Genomic DNA, 14,224 nt, shown 5'->3' with positions numbered 1-14,224 from the left:
ATAATATGTGTTTACATCTGAATTACCTGTGAGAATAGTGAGAGTAAGAACATAGAAACAGATGCACTTTTGAAAAGCATATTATTCAACCATCTCACTTTTTGATTCCAAGCTTAGGCTTTCAACAGTTCTCTAAGTACTCTTTTTAAAGACTATTAAATAGATAAATAAACTCTTTCTCTTTCATTTGCACTTAAATAAAGTTATAATTAGACTTACAACTAGATCTTTAAAAATTAACCATGTAAAATCAGCTAAGAACTGAAACCTTATTTTAGAAAAACAATATTGAGGGATACTTATCAACAACACTAGTTTTTGTGAGGAGTTCTGATCCACAAAAGAGAATATACAGCCTAAATATGGATTTGCATGATAGGATGTTATTTTCCCAAAGGAATCCATGCTCTCTTCTATATATTTTGTGCTGAAAATTTAAAAATCATAAAATTAGATAAAGAATAATTTTTTAATCTTGAAGACACCCACAACTTTGTAAAAGAAGGAATCAAATATCATTGTACAGTTGCAAGTATAAGAAAATACAGTAAAATAATGTGACTGTATTAATGGGAAACTCAACAGTATTTTTTTTTCTTCCGTTTCCTAATATGGAGAGGAGACAAACAATTTCTATGACTATTAAATATTTCTGAATACAGAAAAGGGTTACTTTTCCACACACATCCCTGTAATGCCTGCTCATTAATGGCATAAAGTCATAGAAATCCAGAACTGAAAAGGGGCTCCAGATCTGTTAGCCAAAACGTTTCAATTTTTTTTTGCCTTTTTTATTATTTTTTAAAAGATTTTTATTTATTTATTTTTAGAGAGGGAAGGGAAGGAGAAAGAGAGAGAGAGAAACATCAATGTGTGGTTGCTGGGGAACACAGCCTGCAACCCAGGCATGTGCCCTGACTGGGAATCGAACCTGCGATGCTTTGGTTCACGGCCTGCGCTCAATCCACTGAGCTATGCCAGCCAGGGCTACATTTCAACTTTTTAGAAAAAGAAAGTGAAGACTAAGATTGAGTGCTTTGTCTAAAGAGACACCATTAACTTGCAATAAAACCTGACCACAACTCAGGTATTCCGACAAGTAAGTGTCCCATATACAAATGTATGTGTGGTTGTATAACCATATACATGTGTATCGCGCATATGGTTTTATGTATTTTTAACATGGAAAACTTTTTTTTAAAACTGCATAGTCTCTCTGGAAATCCATCATTCCTTTATATGTAATTATTTAATCATTAAGGTATCAGAAGGAAAGATCAGGTTTTGCTCCAGTGGCACAGGTACTTAGAAGGCAACGACATGTTTATAGTGCTCCCTGGGGACCTCAGAACAATCGTTGACTTGCCTGGGGAAATGACTCTGTGCACCCAAGTAATTTAGGTTTACTTTTTTTAAATAGCTGCTGTTCCTTAAAAAAAAATTGTACATCTTTCACAATTACAACTTAGTTCCTCGTTTTAACCCCTCCCTATTGATTATATGACAAACTACTACTAATCTAAAGAAATCAATGAAGCCACGAGCATCATAAAAACATCTTTGATAACATGCAGAGATGGCCCTTCCCACATGCATTAAGAATTAAGGATTTAACTTGACCATGATGGAAGCAGTGGATAAAGAAATGTTACTTTTAATACAAAAAAGATTCTTAGAGAAAAAAAATGCACCAAGTAAAATCACACTCTTTTTTCTAGTTTATTTATCTCCACTATTCCAACAGCTGATATTTCAAGATCATATATCATTTGAGATCATACTGAAACACTTTAGCAACCATCCTCCTCCACAAATGATACTTGTTAATAACTTTGACAAGAACAAGAGACACGTTCCTCAGAAAAATGTTACCCCAGGCATTGTTTGAAGAGTGTTTTATTATTCAATAATTTGTCTTGGATATCCCCAGTGATTTTAACTTGAACCTTAACAGATAAGCTGTCTTTCATAACTGATAAAGTACCATGACTAGTGGGAAACAGCAAGTTTAATTTTGTAACACACATAAAATCCAAGTTAATTTCCCAAATGAGCATTTCATAAACACAGAGTAGGAAAAACACTGGAGCAGAGGTGGACATTACTATTTCTGTTCCCAGAGGTAGTACTCCTCCTGCTGGAATGTTACTCCATAAAACAGAAACAAAATTATTATGTTCTATAAGGAGTGATGATGACTAGTCTTGAATCCCTTCTTGGGAAATCTGAAGATAAAAATATATGCATGTTCATATCTTCTTTATGTAGCATATTGTTGGAATTTTTAAATTGCTTCTTCCTAAAAAATGATTCTTTTTTTATTACTGAATTTATCGGAGTGACACTGGTTAAGAAAATCACACAGGTTCCAAGCGCACAGTCCCACAGCACATCATCAGCACCCTGTGCGGTGCATGCACCACCTCAAGTCTCCATCCATCGAGAATCCTTAACAGTAATTTGTTTGCTCTTTGTACATTGAATATGCAGTTAAAGAAGAAATTGTGACTCCCCTTTTGAGACTTCCGTTGTGAAGGTGGGATGTGGGGGGGAAGGGAAATGGCAGACTTAATCAAAGTCTTCATCTCAGTGGCATGTAGGTCTCTTAATACTCTAAAAAAATGACTTCATCTTAAAAGTTCGTATCATCCAAAGTACAAGAAAAGTTGTGGATGAGAAAAAACAAAAGCCCTCTTTCCTTTCACCATACAAAAGCTTATAGCATAGACAAGCTTTTGAGAAGATAGTCACAATGGGGGTCCTTTGAATGTTGTTTTGAAGCCAGTGTGTATTGGACATTGGTCTGTATTGTAACTGCGCAAGGAAGGCATGGGAGGATGGGAAGTTAGGTGACAATGTGTAGTGCATTAACTGCACAGATGTTGCAATTAAGAAAGTCTGAGAGCCAAGCTTTGCTTTCTCATTGATCGCCCCTTCTTAACACTTCCATCCCTCCCTTCACCTACTTCAGAATCCCATTGGCCTGCTCGGACTGCCTGTTACGTTAACATTTGGGGGAGAATATGCTAGTATTCCAGAAACAAAAAAGGAAAAGAATGAACAAGGAACTGGATTTACTTGAGGTTTTTAAAAGTTCATCTGGCTGATATGATGACAATCTACACAGATCCCCTGAGTATGCTGAAATTCAGCAGAAAAGCAAAAGGATTTGCGTCTGACTTTTCGGGTAACAGATACGTTGCTGCCCCCGGGATCAGATGTTCAAGTCTCGTGGCTCCCAAAGGACACAGACCGCTCCAGTGTACAGAGCGCCAGTCCCACGGGGCTGCACTCATTGCTACACACACATCGCTGTCATCCTTCTCAGTTTTCCAGTGCACCATACATACGCCCCTTCTCCCCTTTCTCCTGCACAGCTATGGTCAAAGACATATTCTCTCTCTCTCTCTCTCTCTCTCTCTCTCTCTCTCTCTCTCTCTCTCTCTCTCTCACACACACACACACACACACACACACACACACACCCCTCATGACTAAAAAAAATAAGAATAATAAGGCAAACCTCCGAAATACAGATTCGGAAACATTGGGGATGGAGCATCGCATGAGGAGAAACAAGAAAACAAGTTTTATTTTCTCTTTGTCTTTTTAAATGTATGGCAACACTTTTTAACCCTTCGTCGTCTTTTTGCCACTTAGTCTCGAGAGGCGTGGATTCCACGTCAGCCTCACTCCCCACTGCACGCTTCCCCGCAGCCCCACGCCTCCTCCTGAGGATCCGGGGTGACTCCTCTTCCTCTTCTGCGCCGCGCACCTCCCCTTCCAGTGCCCAGACGTTCCGGGCAACCTTCCTGCCTAGACTTCTCCCTTCCTCACTCCAAAGCGGTGCAAGATAGAGCCATGCTCTGTTTTGGTCTTGTTTTTATTTTATGTTATCTTATTTTTTCAAACAAAAAGAAAACCTGGGCCTTGCAGCTTTTTCGCGGGGACCCTAAGCCCCTACAGATACACCCGCACTCCACACCAGCTCGAGACTCGGAGTTCACTTCCCCCGGCTGGGCTCACAAGGGGCAGGAATACTCTTGTTCGTCAAGTTAACTTGGCCTCGGTGGAGAACCAGAGGCCGAGGCGACGGAGTGCCATCCCGGGGCCCCCGCTGGGAGAGTAGGGGCTGGGATGCCCCGCCCGGACTTCGGGAGAGGCGGGCTCGGAGCAGGCGCCCTGGAGCAGGCGCTCTGGAGCAGGGTCTCGGGGGTCGCGGGAGCAGTCACGTGTTCCCGTGGCACCTCAAAAAACCCCAGCGGCTCCCTGCCCCCTCCTCCCCACTGCCATCTTCCAGGTCTCCTCCTCCAGACACCACCGCCCGCGCAGGAGCGACAGCGCTCGCCAGGTCCCCGGGAGCCGAGACGCCGACCGCGGCCGGCTCACCCCGAGGTACCGGCTTCAGCCTCTCCCCGCAGCCCCCTTCCGCGCGGGGGTGGGCCTGCAGGGAAGGGCGAGTCCGCGTGGGGCCCCGGGAGCTGCACCGGATCCTCGGTCCCTGGGCGCTGTCGGGGCTCCCGGGAGGGCGGGGTGGGGAAGCTCAAGGTGGCGAAGCTGGAAAAGTCGCGGATCGGCTGGCGGAGCAGGCGAATGTGAGGCGTGGAAGGGAAGGGGAGAAAGGACGGGGCAGAATTCTTTCGTTCAGGGCAGGTACTCACCCGAGTGGAGCAGGCACGGGCTGAACCCGGGAAGAGGGTGCCCGGGATCCACGCGGGAGCCTGGGCGGGAGAGGTAGGGGCGGGGGGCATCGGGGAGGACGAAGCGCTCCTCCTCGGTGGAGCGAGCCCAGTGCTGCCCCGCCGGCGTCCGTGGCTGGCGGGGAACAGCAGCCCGCGGGGTCCTCCCCGCCAGCGCTCAGCCCTAGCCCGGCGCTGGGTTAGGCCCCCGGGCGCAGCCCACCCCGCGCCACTCCGGGCGTCCGGCCGCCGCGCTGTCCCGAAGCTGGCCTGCGACTCGGAGGCAGCTGCGCCCCCAGGCTTGCTCTCTTATGTGCAAGGTGGCTTCGTATGACAAATACCTCAGTAACATCCATCCATCACCTCGAATTATGGAGACGGGAAATTGTTATCCCAGAGTCTACCGACCTTTATTTTATCTTTTAAAAAGAGACTTTGCCTTAGGCCAGGGGAATCGCCTAAAGCACTCTAAGCAGAATTTTGCAGCCCGAGTGCATTTTAAATTTCAGATTTCTCAGGAGAAGAGCAGCTCTGCCTTTAGAATTGAGAAGACGGCGGCGCATGCCTGCCTGTTTGTTAGTTGAGCAGCAGCGCTGTAATTATCTTTCAAATTCAAATTTTGCCAGATTCTGCCTTTAAAAACGAATCATGGAAAGATGGGGGAGCCTGGAATCTCCCCATTGTTTCAGGATCACAGCAAAATAGGCAATAGTCAATATTTTTATTATCATTGTTAGAGAGGAAATTTACATCAATTTTGTGTGATTGGCGTCCTTTGTGAGGAGAAAAATGTGCATTTTCATTAGGCAGGTAATTAGCTTAATAAATGTTACCTAAATGTACTGAGCTAAGTCTTAGTATCTCCTCTGAGTTCCCTGCAGTTCCTCCTATTATTCTTTCTAAGAAGTGCCTACCTAACACACTCGAAGTCTTCTCAGAAGATTTCATTTGTCTTGCTTTCAGATATAGATTTTCATTTAAAAGTTACAGTAAGTCTTTACAAAGACGTTGCTTTTTTAAAGTTGCCGCAATTTGAAGAAGAACTTACGTTTTTCACTTTCTACTCTGAGGATTCAAGTTTTAATGTTCAGCCTTGTAATTTATATGGTGGGAGATAAAGTTACATACAAAAGCAAGGAACAAAATCTCATGTTTACACAGTATTAGCCACAACAAAGATTTCACACAGCACTATCATATTTCTTATCAAATATTGCATTTACAAAACATTCTCCTGGTTATATTTCATATTTTTTCTAGGAATCTACTATAGGATGAAGAAAGGTTCACATATAACATTTCTTTTATTATGCATGACATATTTATGTTGCATAACATTGTAAAGTGTTTATTCTAACACCTGTTGAAGGCAGAGAATTATTCCACCAACTGGCATTTCTGTTACAGGTCTGCATACTGCACTTTTCAGGAAAAAGAAAGTGAAGGGGTAAGTTTAAGGATGAAAATTCTCTGTGCTCTTTTTTCTTTCATTTTAAAGTGGTTCTGTGGTAGGCAGTTAGACAGACAAGAGCAAAGCAAGGAAGATGGTCCCCAGGGTGGAAAGCCCCCGGGGCCTACCCAGGGGCAACACCGAGAAAACAAGGACATTTCCCCCAGGGTAGCCTTTCGTCCCCTAGCATATCGTTGGTCGGGCAGGTTTAGACCCCCTGACCCTTCATATCGCTGGTCATGCCATTCGGATCATCCCCTGGCACCTTGGTAGTCATGGAGGTTAGACCTCCCTGGATGAAGAAGAATCAAGGGCTCTTCACCAAGGGCTCGGGAGAATAGATCTTAAGCACTAAGACCCCCAGGACAATGAGGTTCTAATCTGCATCAAATATATCCAGATCTCAGATGTGTTTCAGCTGCAGGCCCAGGAAAGCAGCAAAAGCAGACAGGCCACTCATCGGCTGACCTCAGGACCAGATGCATTTGTTGGTAGCAGTGAGAAGAACACCAGGTGTTAGAACAGTGGGGTCAGACTGGACTGGACTTTGGTTCGGCAACCTTGGTACTTGTGTTCTGGCTAGGAAAGAATTCAGCACCAAGGCTCAAACCATAAGAGACGTGTTTATTTAGAAAGTCACAGAGGTAGAAGAAATGAGTGGTAGAAGGAATGGGCTCAAGAAACAAGCTACAGAGGCAAAAGTAGGGGCCCTTGGAGCTTAGGAGAGAGAAGGGTAAAGGTAACCTCCCTGGGGTGGGTGGGAGGAGTCAAAGAGGAGGGGAAAGGCCAGGGCATGCTCTTAGGAGAGTGTTCTGAGTCCTCTATGGTAAGAGCTTTTGAAGGTGGGGATTTTAAGGGAGGTTCCAGGGGAGGGTCTCAGTAGAATATTCATCAGCTTTCCAGGTGTGTCCTCTGAGGTTTGTGCTCTCCCCTGATTGGTCAGCAGCAGGGCAGGGAGCCTTTCCTTTTGTCCCTGCAGGTGATCCAGGCATCACTCACCCAGTTTTGCTGCTTTTCTGGGCCTGGAGCTAAAATACAACTCAAGCCTAGATGACCCTTTAGGGATAGAAGGTCAAGGGGTCTACTCTGTGACCAGCAAATTGCTAGGGGAGAAAAGATTACCCCAGGCACCTTCTGTACTTCTGTACCTGGCCCATCTGTCTTGCTTTTCTTGTGTCTAACTGCCTACCACACATTGACTAATGAGAAAATTTGAAACTAAGTTTTTCATAACATCTATATCTGATTCTGTATTGACTGATTACTCTCTGGAAGCTAATTACATCCTTTTAAAGATAAATTTATATTCAAAAACTCATGATCTTATTCAGTCATTCTTAGGTCCTAACAATTTAAATTAACATGACCTCAAGTTAGAAAGTATAACTGGTACAACAGTAATTCACATGGCCTACTGAATCATCTTACTCATCACATTTTACTAGTCAATGGCCTTCCTGCAACTACGCTGGATAGTTGAGTGAACTTCAAATCAGTGTGACCTTGACTGGCCTTTCTGCCTAATTTTATGGGTTCTGATGACCCCCTGACTCCATCTAGCTTGTCAATGATTGTGTTCATGCTTATAATGTATACACGTTATTTGTTATCATGTTCCTCCTTAGGTTTTCTTTTGACTCATGTTCTTGAAAATCCTTTTTTGTTAGATAAGTAGTTACTGATTGCCTTTCCTACTACCAAGGTAAGAATGAGAGAATCACTGGAGAGTTGATTCTACACAGGCTTTGTGCTTTCTTGAGACTTATAAGGTGGCACTCATTTAGAGTAAAATATTACTGTCCAATGGTGCCTAGTTGAAACTTGCTGCATGTAAAACTGAAGTTAAAGTTACTCATAATGAATGTCTGTACACAGGAGGAGTTCCTGCTTAGAACTTTACTGGACCAAGACCTGTAAGTTGAAGATAATAGTATTTAAATTGAAGATAATAATGTTTACTATTAATTTAAATATATGTATTTTTATACTTTTAAATATAATTATTCATCTTAGTCTAGCAATAGGTAGATAAATACAGATTGCTTTTTTAAGCCACATACATATCAGGATCTCCCTAACAATGTATATTCATCAGAATTAACTACACTGTCTTGAGTATTCTGTAGGAAATTTTTGTTAAACAAGAGTGCTTACCTTTTTTAAAGTGGAGGAGGAGTTCTTTTTAAATTTTGTTGACATATTATGGGCATTTTTGTGTTTCATTAGGCAGTGCTGTCAAATCTCTGGTATACAGCAGCAAATAAGTAATACCATGGTGATATCGATTCTAAAACATTATTAATTTCCTTTGACGAGAAAAAAATTATTATGAGGTGTTATATTAATATCATGTCTACATTATACCTTAAGATATAACACTGTTCCTTAAACAATATGAAATTTTTTTCTTAAGCAAAAATAATTTTCCTTAAATAACTGAATCTTTTTAAAGCTGAAATCCATTTTCAATTTCTAGCAGGTAAATTTTGTTTTTAAAGCACCAGCAGCACTGTTGGTCAGTGGTAGTGTTAATTCGTGATAACCTGGCAATCTCAAGGGACAGAGCTTGATCATGGAATGCGTTTGCCAACAGTACATCTTGACAGACATTTATTGAGTGCCTACTGTATACATGTAGTTACTGACATAATGTTTCTACACTTGAAAAGCTTTAATTTGGACACTTTATGAGCTAGATAACATTTAAGATGCTAGGTTTCTGTTTGAATTTTTTATTTTACCATAAATATTTATTTAACATCTGCAATGGTGAAGTTACTGTGCCATGCATTATGGTAGATACCATGGTGAGTAAGAGTCAGTCTCTGCTTTTCCATTGCTTATAAATAAATAAGGTAGGTGGTTTGCATTATAACTGCAAAGCAAGGCAGATTGTAAGATGTAGCATTAGACAACTATAAACAGAGCATTACAGGGGTTTGGAAAAGGAGATACATCCAACTGAGTAAATCAAGGAGTACTTTAGGATAGATGACTCTTAACTTTGATCTTAATTCAAGCAGTAAAGGAAGGGATGTTTAATGTAGGTTATATGACTACACCACATGTTAGGTACCTTGACTGGAAAAGAATACTACTGAGCTATTGTAAATTAGGTATCTTGAAATTCTCATCTACATTTGCCTGTTCTTGTCCTTACATTATTTCCTACATTAATTTAAACAACAGTGTGCTATTCTGACACAAGCAAACGCACCATTGAAACGACAATAGACTTAGACTTACTATAATTGTTATGACTGACATTTGCCCTGTACTTGGAACCAATTAAAGGCCTCACAAAACATTCTTAGAAGTTTAATGAGATAATGGGAACCAACTGTAAAATTCAGTTTCTCTCAGTGGATTAATTTATAGTAGTCATGTAATTTTTTTTCAAGTTGCTAACTCATGTCTTTTTATTCCAAGCAGGATAATAATATGGATTTGGACTTCAAGGGTTATTATAACCAGACATTTCCCACAGAGAACCATACTGCCGCCCCTCGGAATTCCAATTTCCCAGTCTGGGATGACTATAAAAGCAGTGTAGATGACTTGCAGTATTTTCTGATCGGACTCTATACGTTCGTAAGTCTTCTTGGTTTCATGGGGAATCTCCTCATTTTAATGGCTCTCATGAGAAAGCGTCATCAGAAGACGACGGTGAACTTCCTCATAGGGAATTTGGCCTTCTCCGATATCCTGGTCGTGCTCTTCTGCTCCCCGTTCACGCTGACCTCCGTCCTGCTGGACCAGTGGATGTTCGGCAGAGTCATGTGTCACATCATGCCTTTCCTTCAGTGTGTGTCGGTTCTGGTTTCAACTTTAATTTTAATATCGATTGCCATTGTCAGGTATCATATGATAAAGCACCCTATATCCAATAATCTAACAGCAAACCACGGCTACTTCCTGATAGCTACTGTCTGGACACTAGGTTTTGCAATTTGTTCTCCCCTTCCAGTGTTTCACAGTCTTGTGGAACTTCGGGAGACTTTTGGCCCAGCGTTGCTGAGCAGCAGGTATTTATGTGTTGAATCATGGCCATCTGACTCATATAGAATTGCTTTTACCATCTCTTTATTGCTAGTGCAGTATATTCTGCCCTTAGTTTGTCTCACTATAAGTCATACCAGTGTCTGCAGGAGTATAAGCTGTGGATTGCCCGACAAAGAAAACAAACTAGAAGAAAATGAGATGATCAACTTAACTCTTCATCCATCCAAAAAGAGTGGGCCTCAGGTGAAACTCTCCAACAGCCACAAATGGAGCTATTCATTCATCAGAAAACACAGAAGAAGATACAACAGGAAGAAGGCATGCGTGTTACCTGTTCCAGCAAGACCTCCTCAAGACCATCATTCAAGCACACTTCCAGAAAACTTCGGCTCTGTGAAGAGTCAGCTCTTCTCCTCCAGTAAGTCCATACCAGGGGTCCGCACCTGCTTTGAGATGAAACCTGAAGAAAACTCTGATGCTCATGAAGTGAGAGTAAACCGTTCTATCATGAGACTAAAAAAGAGATCTCGAGGTGTTTTCTACAGACTGACCATACTGATACTGGTGTTTGCCGTCAGCTGGATGCCACTACACCTTTTCCATGTCGTAACCGATTTTAATGATAACCTTATTTCAAATAGGCACTTCAAGTTGGTGTACTGCATCTGTCATTTGTTGGGCATGATGTCTTGTTGTCTTAACCCAATTCTGTATGGGTTCCTTAATAACGGAATCAAAGCCGACTTACTGTCTCTTATACGCTGTCTTCATATGTCGTGATTCTCACTGTTTACCAAGGAAAGAACGAATGTTGGGATCATTCCAATGTATATTCACGATACCTACGTGTACCTGATCAACAGATTTTGTTAACTTATTAGTTTAATTTATGTGTCAGACTTCTGAATTTGAATGTCAGTTCATAGTGTGTGGAAGGTAGTTTTGTTTGTTATAGTGCAGTGAATTCGTTTACTTGTATAAAGTCAGTGTCAGTCCAATCTGTGATTTCACTTTAAAAAGTAGTTATACTACCTTTCATTTTCCTTTGTCTTGTAAACAAGTGAAGTGTAATTTTTTGTTTGAATAAAACTTGTATCTACAAACTCAGTATTTCTTGTTTAAAATTATAATAATGTTTTTCCTGAGAAACATTTAATTCAACATGTGAGAAATATCTATTACCTCTTTATCTTCATTGCTGTTTCACGTGCTTCTTAATTCTTGGTTTGTGAATATACAAAAAATGTTTAGTATGCCCAGCAAATTATAAATAAATGACAGCTGTATGTCTAAGTCGGGATAATAATTGCAACCATTGGGTACAGCTTTAGATCTCCTACAGTTTAATATCTTCTATTATGGATAATTGGTCAAACTGCCACTTTATCTCCACTTTTCTAGGAATACACAATTAATTTACAAAATAAAAATAGATTTTAAATTTTCTCTAGACATACACAACAGTATGATTATTTTTATATACATCTTTTATATTCTAAAATGTGAAGTATGAATGGTATCTGTATTTCCAAGTATTAAATAATTTTAAAGAATATTTTCAGAATCCATAGGGGAAAATTGATTTCTTCTTGGCCAAGCTGTAGAATGATTAATATAATTTATGCTATTCAGGACGGACGCCTCACATGCTATCTTACTAAATTGAGATCAAGCTTTTCAATTGAAATTTTTGTTTTTGCCAGTTTTTTCCAGTTATTTCAAGAAGCCAGTCCATGGAAATAGTCAAATATTTGCACATTTGGCTCTGATTGCTGTCTCCTAACCTCATCTTCAGTTCCTATAACCATTCCCTGCTTTGATTCCTGTTCTTCAGGGTAAACAACAAACCAAAGTTATTAAGTTTGCAAATAATAGGTAATTCTGGTAACTGTTTAATCAGTTGAAGTCCATCATCTCTCCGGGGGCCCTCTTTGGGCGCCCCCTCTCCTGCACTAGAAGATGTCCCCACAGAGGGGAAGCTGAAAGTGGCGCTGATCCACACGGTAGCCTCTGCTGGCTCCTGTTGAACTCCATCCAGCCCACCACAGAAATCGCCCTGCCTGACCTCCGTGTTACATCAGCCTCTGCCTGTGTCATATCGCAAACGGTCTGATCTCAGCAAGACCAGGGCCTGAGACTCCAGCCCCGGAATCCTGCACCCCTGCTAACATTCAGGTGTAAACCCTGAAATTACTCTGAATCTCAGCCATGTCCTTTGTTTCATCCTGAGCCTGGGTGTCTTGTGGAGTCTTGCCCGTGCCAAGTCTGGGACTATTCAGAGCTTTAAACTCACTACTTAGAACTCAGCAGGAACATATGAAATTCTGTTCCTCATATAGGTCACCAGGGACTGAGACAGGCAGGCAGCATGGCTTTCTTTGGTCAAATGCTATAAGCAGCCATGTCTACGCTGCTGTGTTTACCTTATGTTGCTGCAAAAGCTCTCTGTTTTTCAGTCCCTTTCTAGATTTTCAAATATGAGACTTGGGTAAGCCTCCTCTACTTTTAGCTTCCCTCTAATCAATCTGGTCCTATATGAGTATCTTCACCAAGTCTTTATATGATAGCAGAAAAAGTGAAGAAACTTTGGTACCCATTTGCTTTTTCTTTCTCCTTTTTATTCAAAGATCTTGTGCTTCTCTCTGCCTACTAAGAATATCCCTTATTGACAATATCTTCACTTTTCTCTGCACTATGGCTTTTAGTAAAACTATATTTAGAACATCAAGCTTTGGCCCTGGCCAGGTATGTCAGTTGGTTAGAGTGTCTTCCCAACACACCAAGGTTGCTGGTTCTATCCCTGGGTCAGGGTACATGCAAGACTCAACTAATGAATGCATAAATAAATGGGACAATGAATTAATGTTCTCTCTCTAAATATCAATAAATAAAACAAAAATTTTTGAAAGGTTTTAAAAACATCAAGGTTTGCTTTTGGAAAATGGACCTCTTATAAGATAAAACCTTCCCTGTTTAAGACTTAGGTGTAAGACTATTGTCTTAACTTGGACAAAAAAAAAAGTCTAAGCTAAAGAATAACATTTTAGTTAAAAGATGGGTATTTCCACTTACTCTAGGGCAATCAATTTCAAAGTTTAGTGGATAAAAAGGGAAAATCTCATCAATAAGGGCAAATATTTATAAATACATAGGGAGATATTTTATAAAGTTAGAGTAACTTACAATAGCAAGTGTACAATAACTATCAAACCTCACAGGTTTTATGGTTGCTGATAAATGAGTTTAGTTAAACTGGATAAACTAATTTGCAGCTCTCAAACCATTGAACCAAGAGAAAGCAATTTATTTCCCTAACCAGAGATGACTAAATGTTCTTAATAATTGAAGGCTGAGAACTTTGAATGGGTTGGTGAATTGCAGTTATTAAGAAGGGGTTCAATGGTTTTAGATGATTATTATGAATAATAATTTCTTCCATAGAGATTGCTTAGTGAGCTAAACAATTTACATTCAATCAATTCTCCATTGCTCATGAGCTGATTATCTAACTTTTTTTTCCTATTCTCTCCTGGTGTCTGACTTGATTACTTGTTCCTCAACACTATCATAAAGCATGGCTAGGGAAATAAATGGAGATGAAATTATAAACAGTTGACATCCTTACTCTTAACAATTATTTAAAAATATTTAATTCAGGAAGAGATGTTAAACTGAGTTTTAGTGGTTAAAGCATTCCTGCTAGCTGGGTTGCCCATTACTGTAGATAATAAAACAGTAAATAAAAAAAATCTGGGAAATGCACCAAAAGCAAGTAAAATGGTTAAATGATGAAAAATGTATGAAGATTATTCTGAATAGATTTAACACATATGTATTAAATAGCTGCTGTGTACCAGGAACTCTTCTAGGTTCTTGGGATATAGCAATGGAAAAGATCCCTCCCTTTTAATTGGTTGGGTGGAGGAGAGCTTTCTGGGAGGTGGAGAGCAAGTGGCAGGAGGTGGACAAACAATAAGCAGTAAGAACAATAAAAACAAATTACATAGTAATGATATAGTGTATACATAGATGCAGTCATTTGCTAAGGCTGCTGTAAGAGGACGTGACAGAACCATCGACTTCAGATAGTTTA

General features: G+C 40.6%; 1 protein-coding gene across 1 annotated transcript; it reads left to right on the top strand.

Annotated features, from left to right (window-relative positions):
• Positions 1-4,285: 4,285 nt before the first annotated feature.
• Positions 4,286-11,238, top strand: NPY5R (neuropeptide Y receptor Y5). Its single transcript, XM_036031942.1, has 3 exons — positions 4,286-4,395; positions 6,087-6,126; positions 9,562-11,238. Exon 3 carries the CDS (start codon positions 9,571-9,573, stop codon positions 10,909-10,911), a length of 1,341 nt encoding a protein of 446 aa, XP_035887835.1. The 5' UTR covers positions 4,286-4,395; positions 6,087-6,126; positions 9,562-9,570; the 3' UTR covers positions 10,912-11,238.
• The last annotated feature ends 2,986 nt before the right edge of the window (positions 11,239-14,224 follow it).

This window comes from Phyllostomus discolor, chromosome 8, assembly GCF_004126475.2.
Source record: "Phyllostomus discolor isolate MPI-MPIP mPhyDis1 chromosome 8, mPhyDis1.pri.v3, whole genome shotgun sequence".
Classification (NCBI taxonomy): Eukaryota; Metazoa; Chordata; class Mammalia; order Chiroptera; family Phyllostomidae; genus Phyllostomus; species Phyllostomus discolor.
Note: the sequence above shows the minus strand (reverse complement) of the source record. Positions and strands in the feature narration are given on the sequence as shown.

Excerpts from the sequence above, each read along its gene's own strand:
- NPY5R (XM_036031942.1), top strand. The coding sequence starts at position 9,571 with ATGGATTTGGACTTCAAGGGTTATTATAACCAGACATTTCCCACAGAG.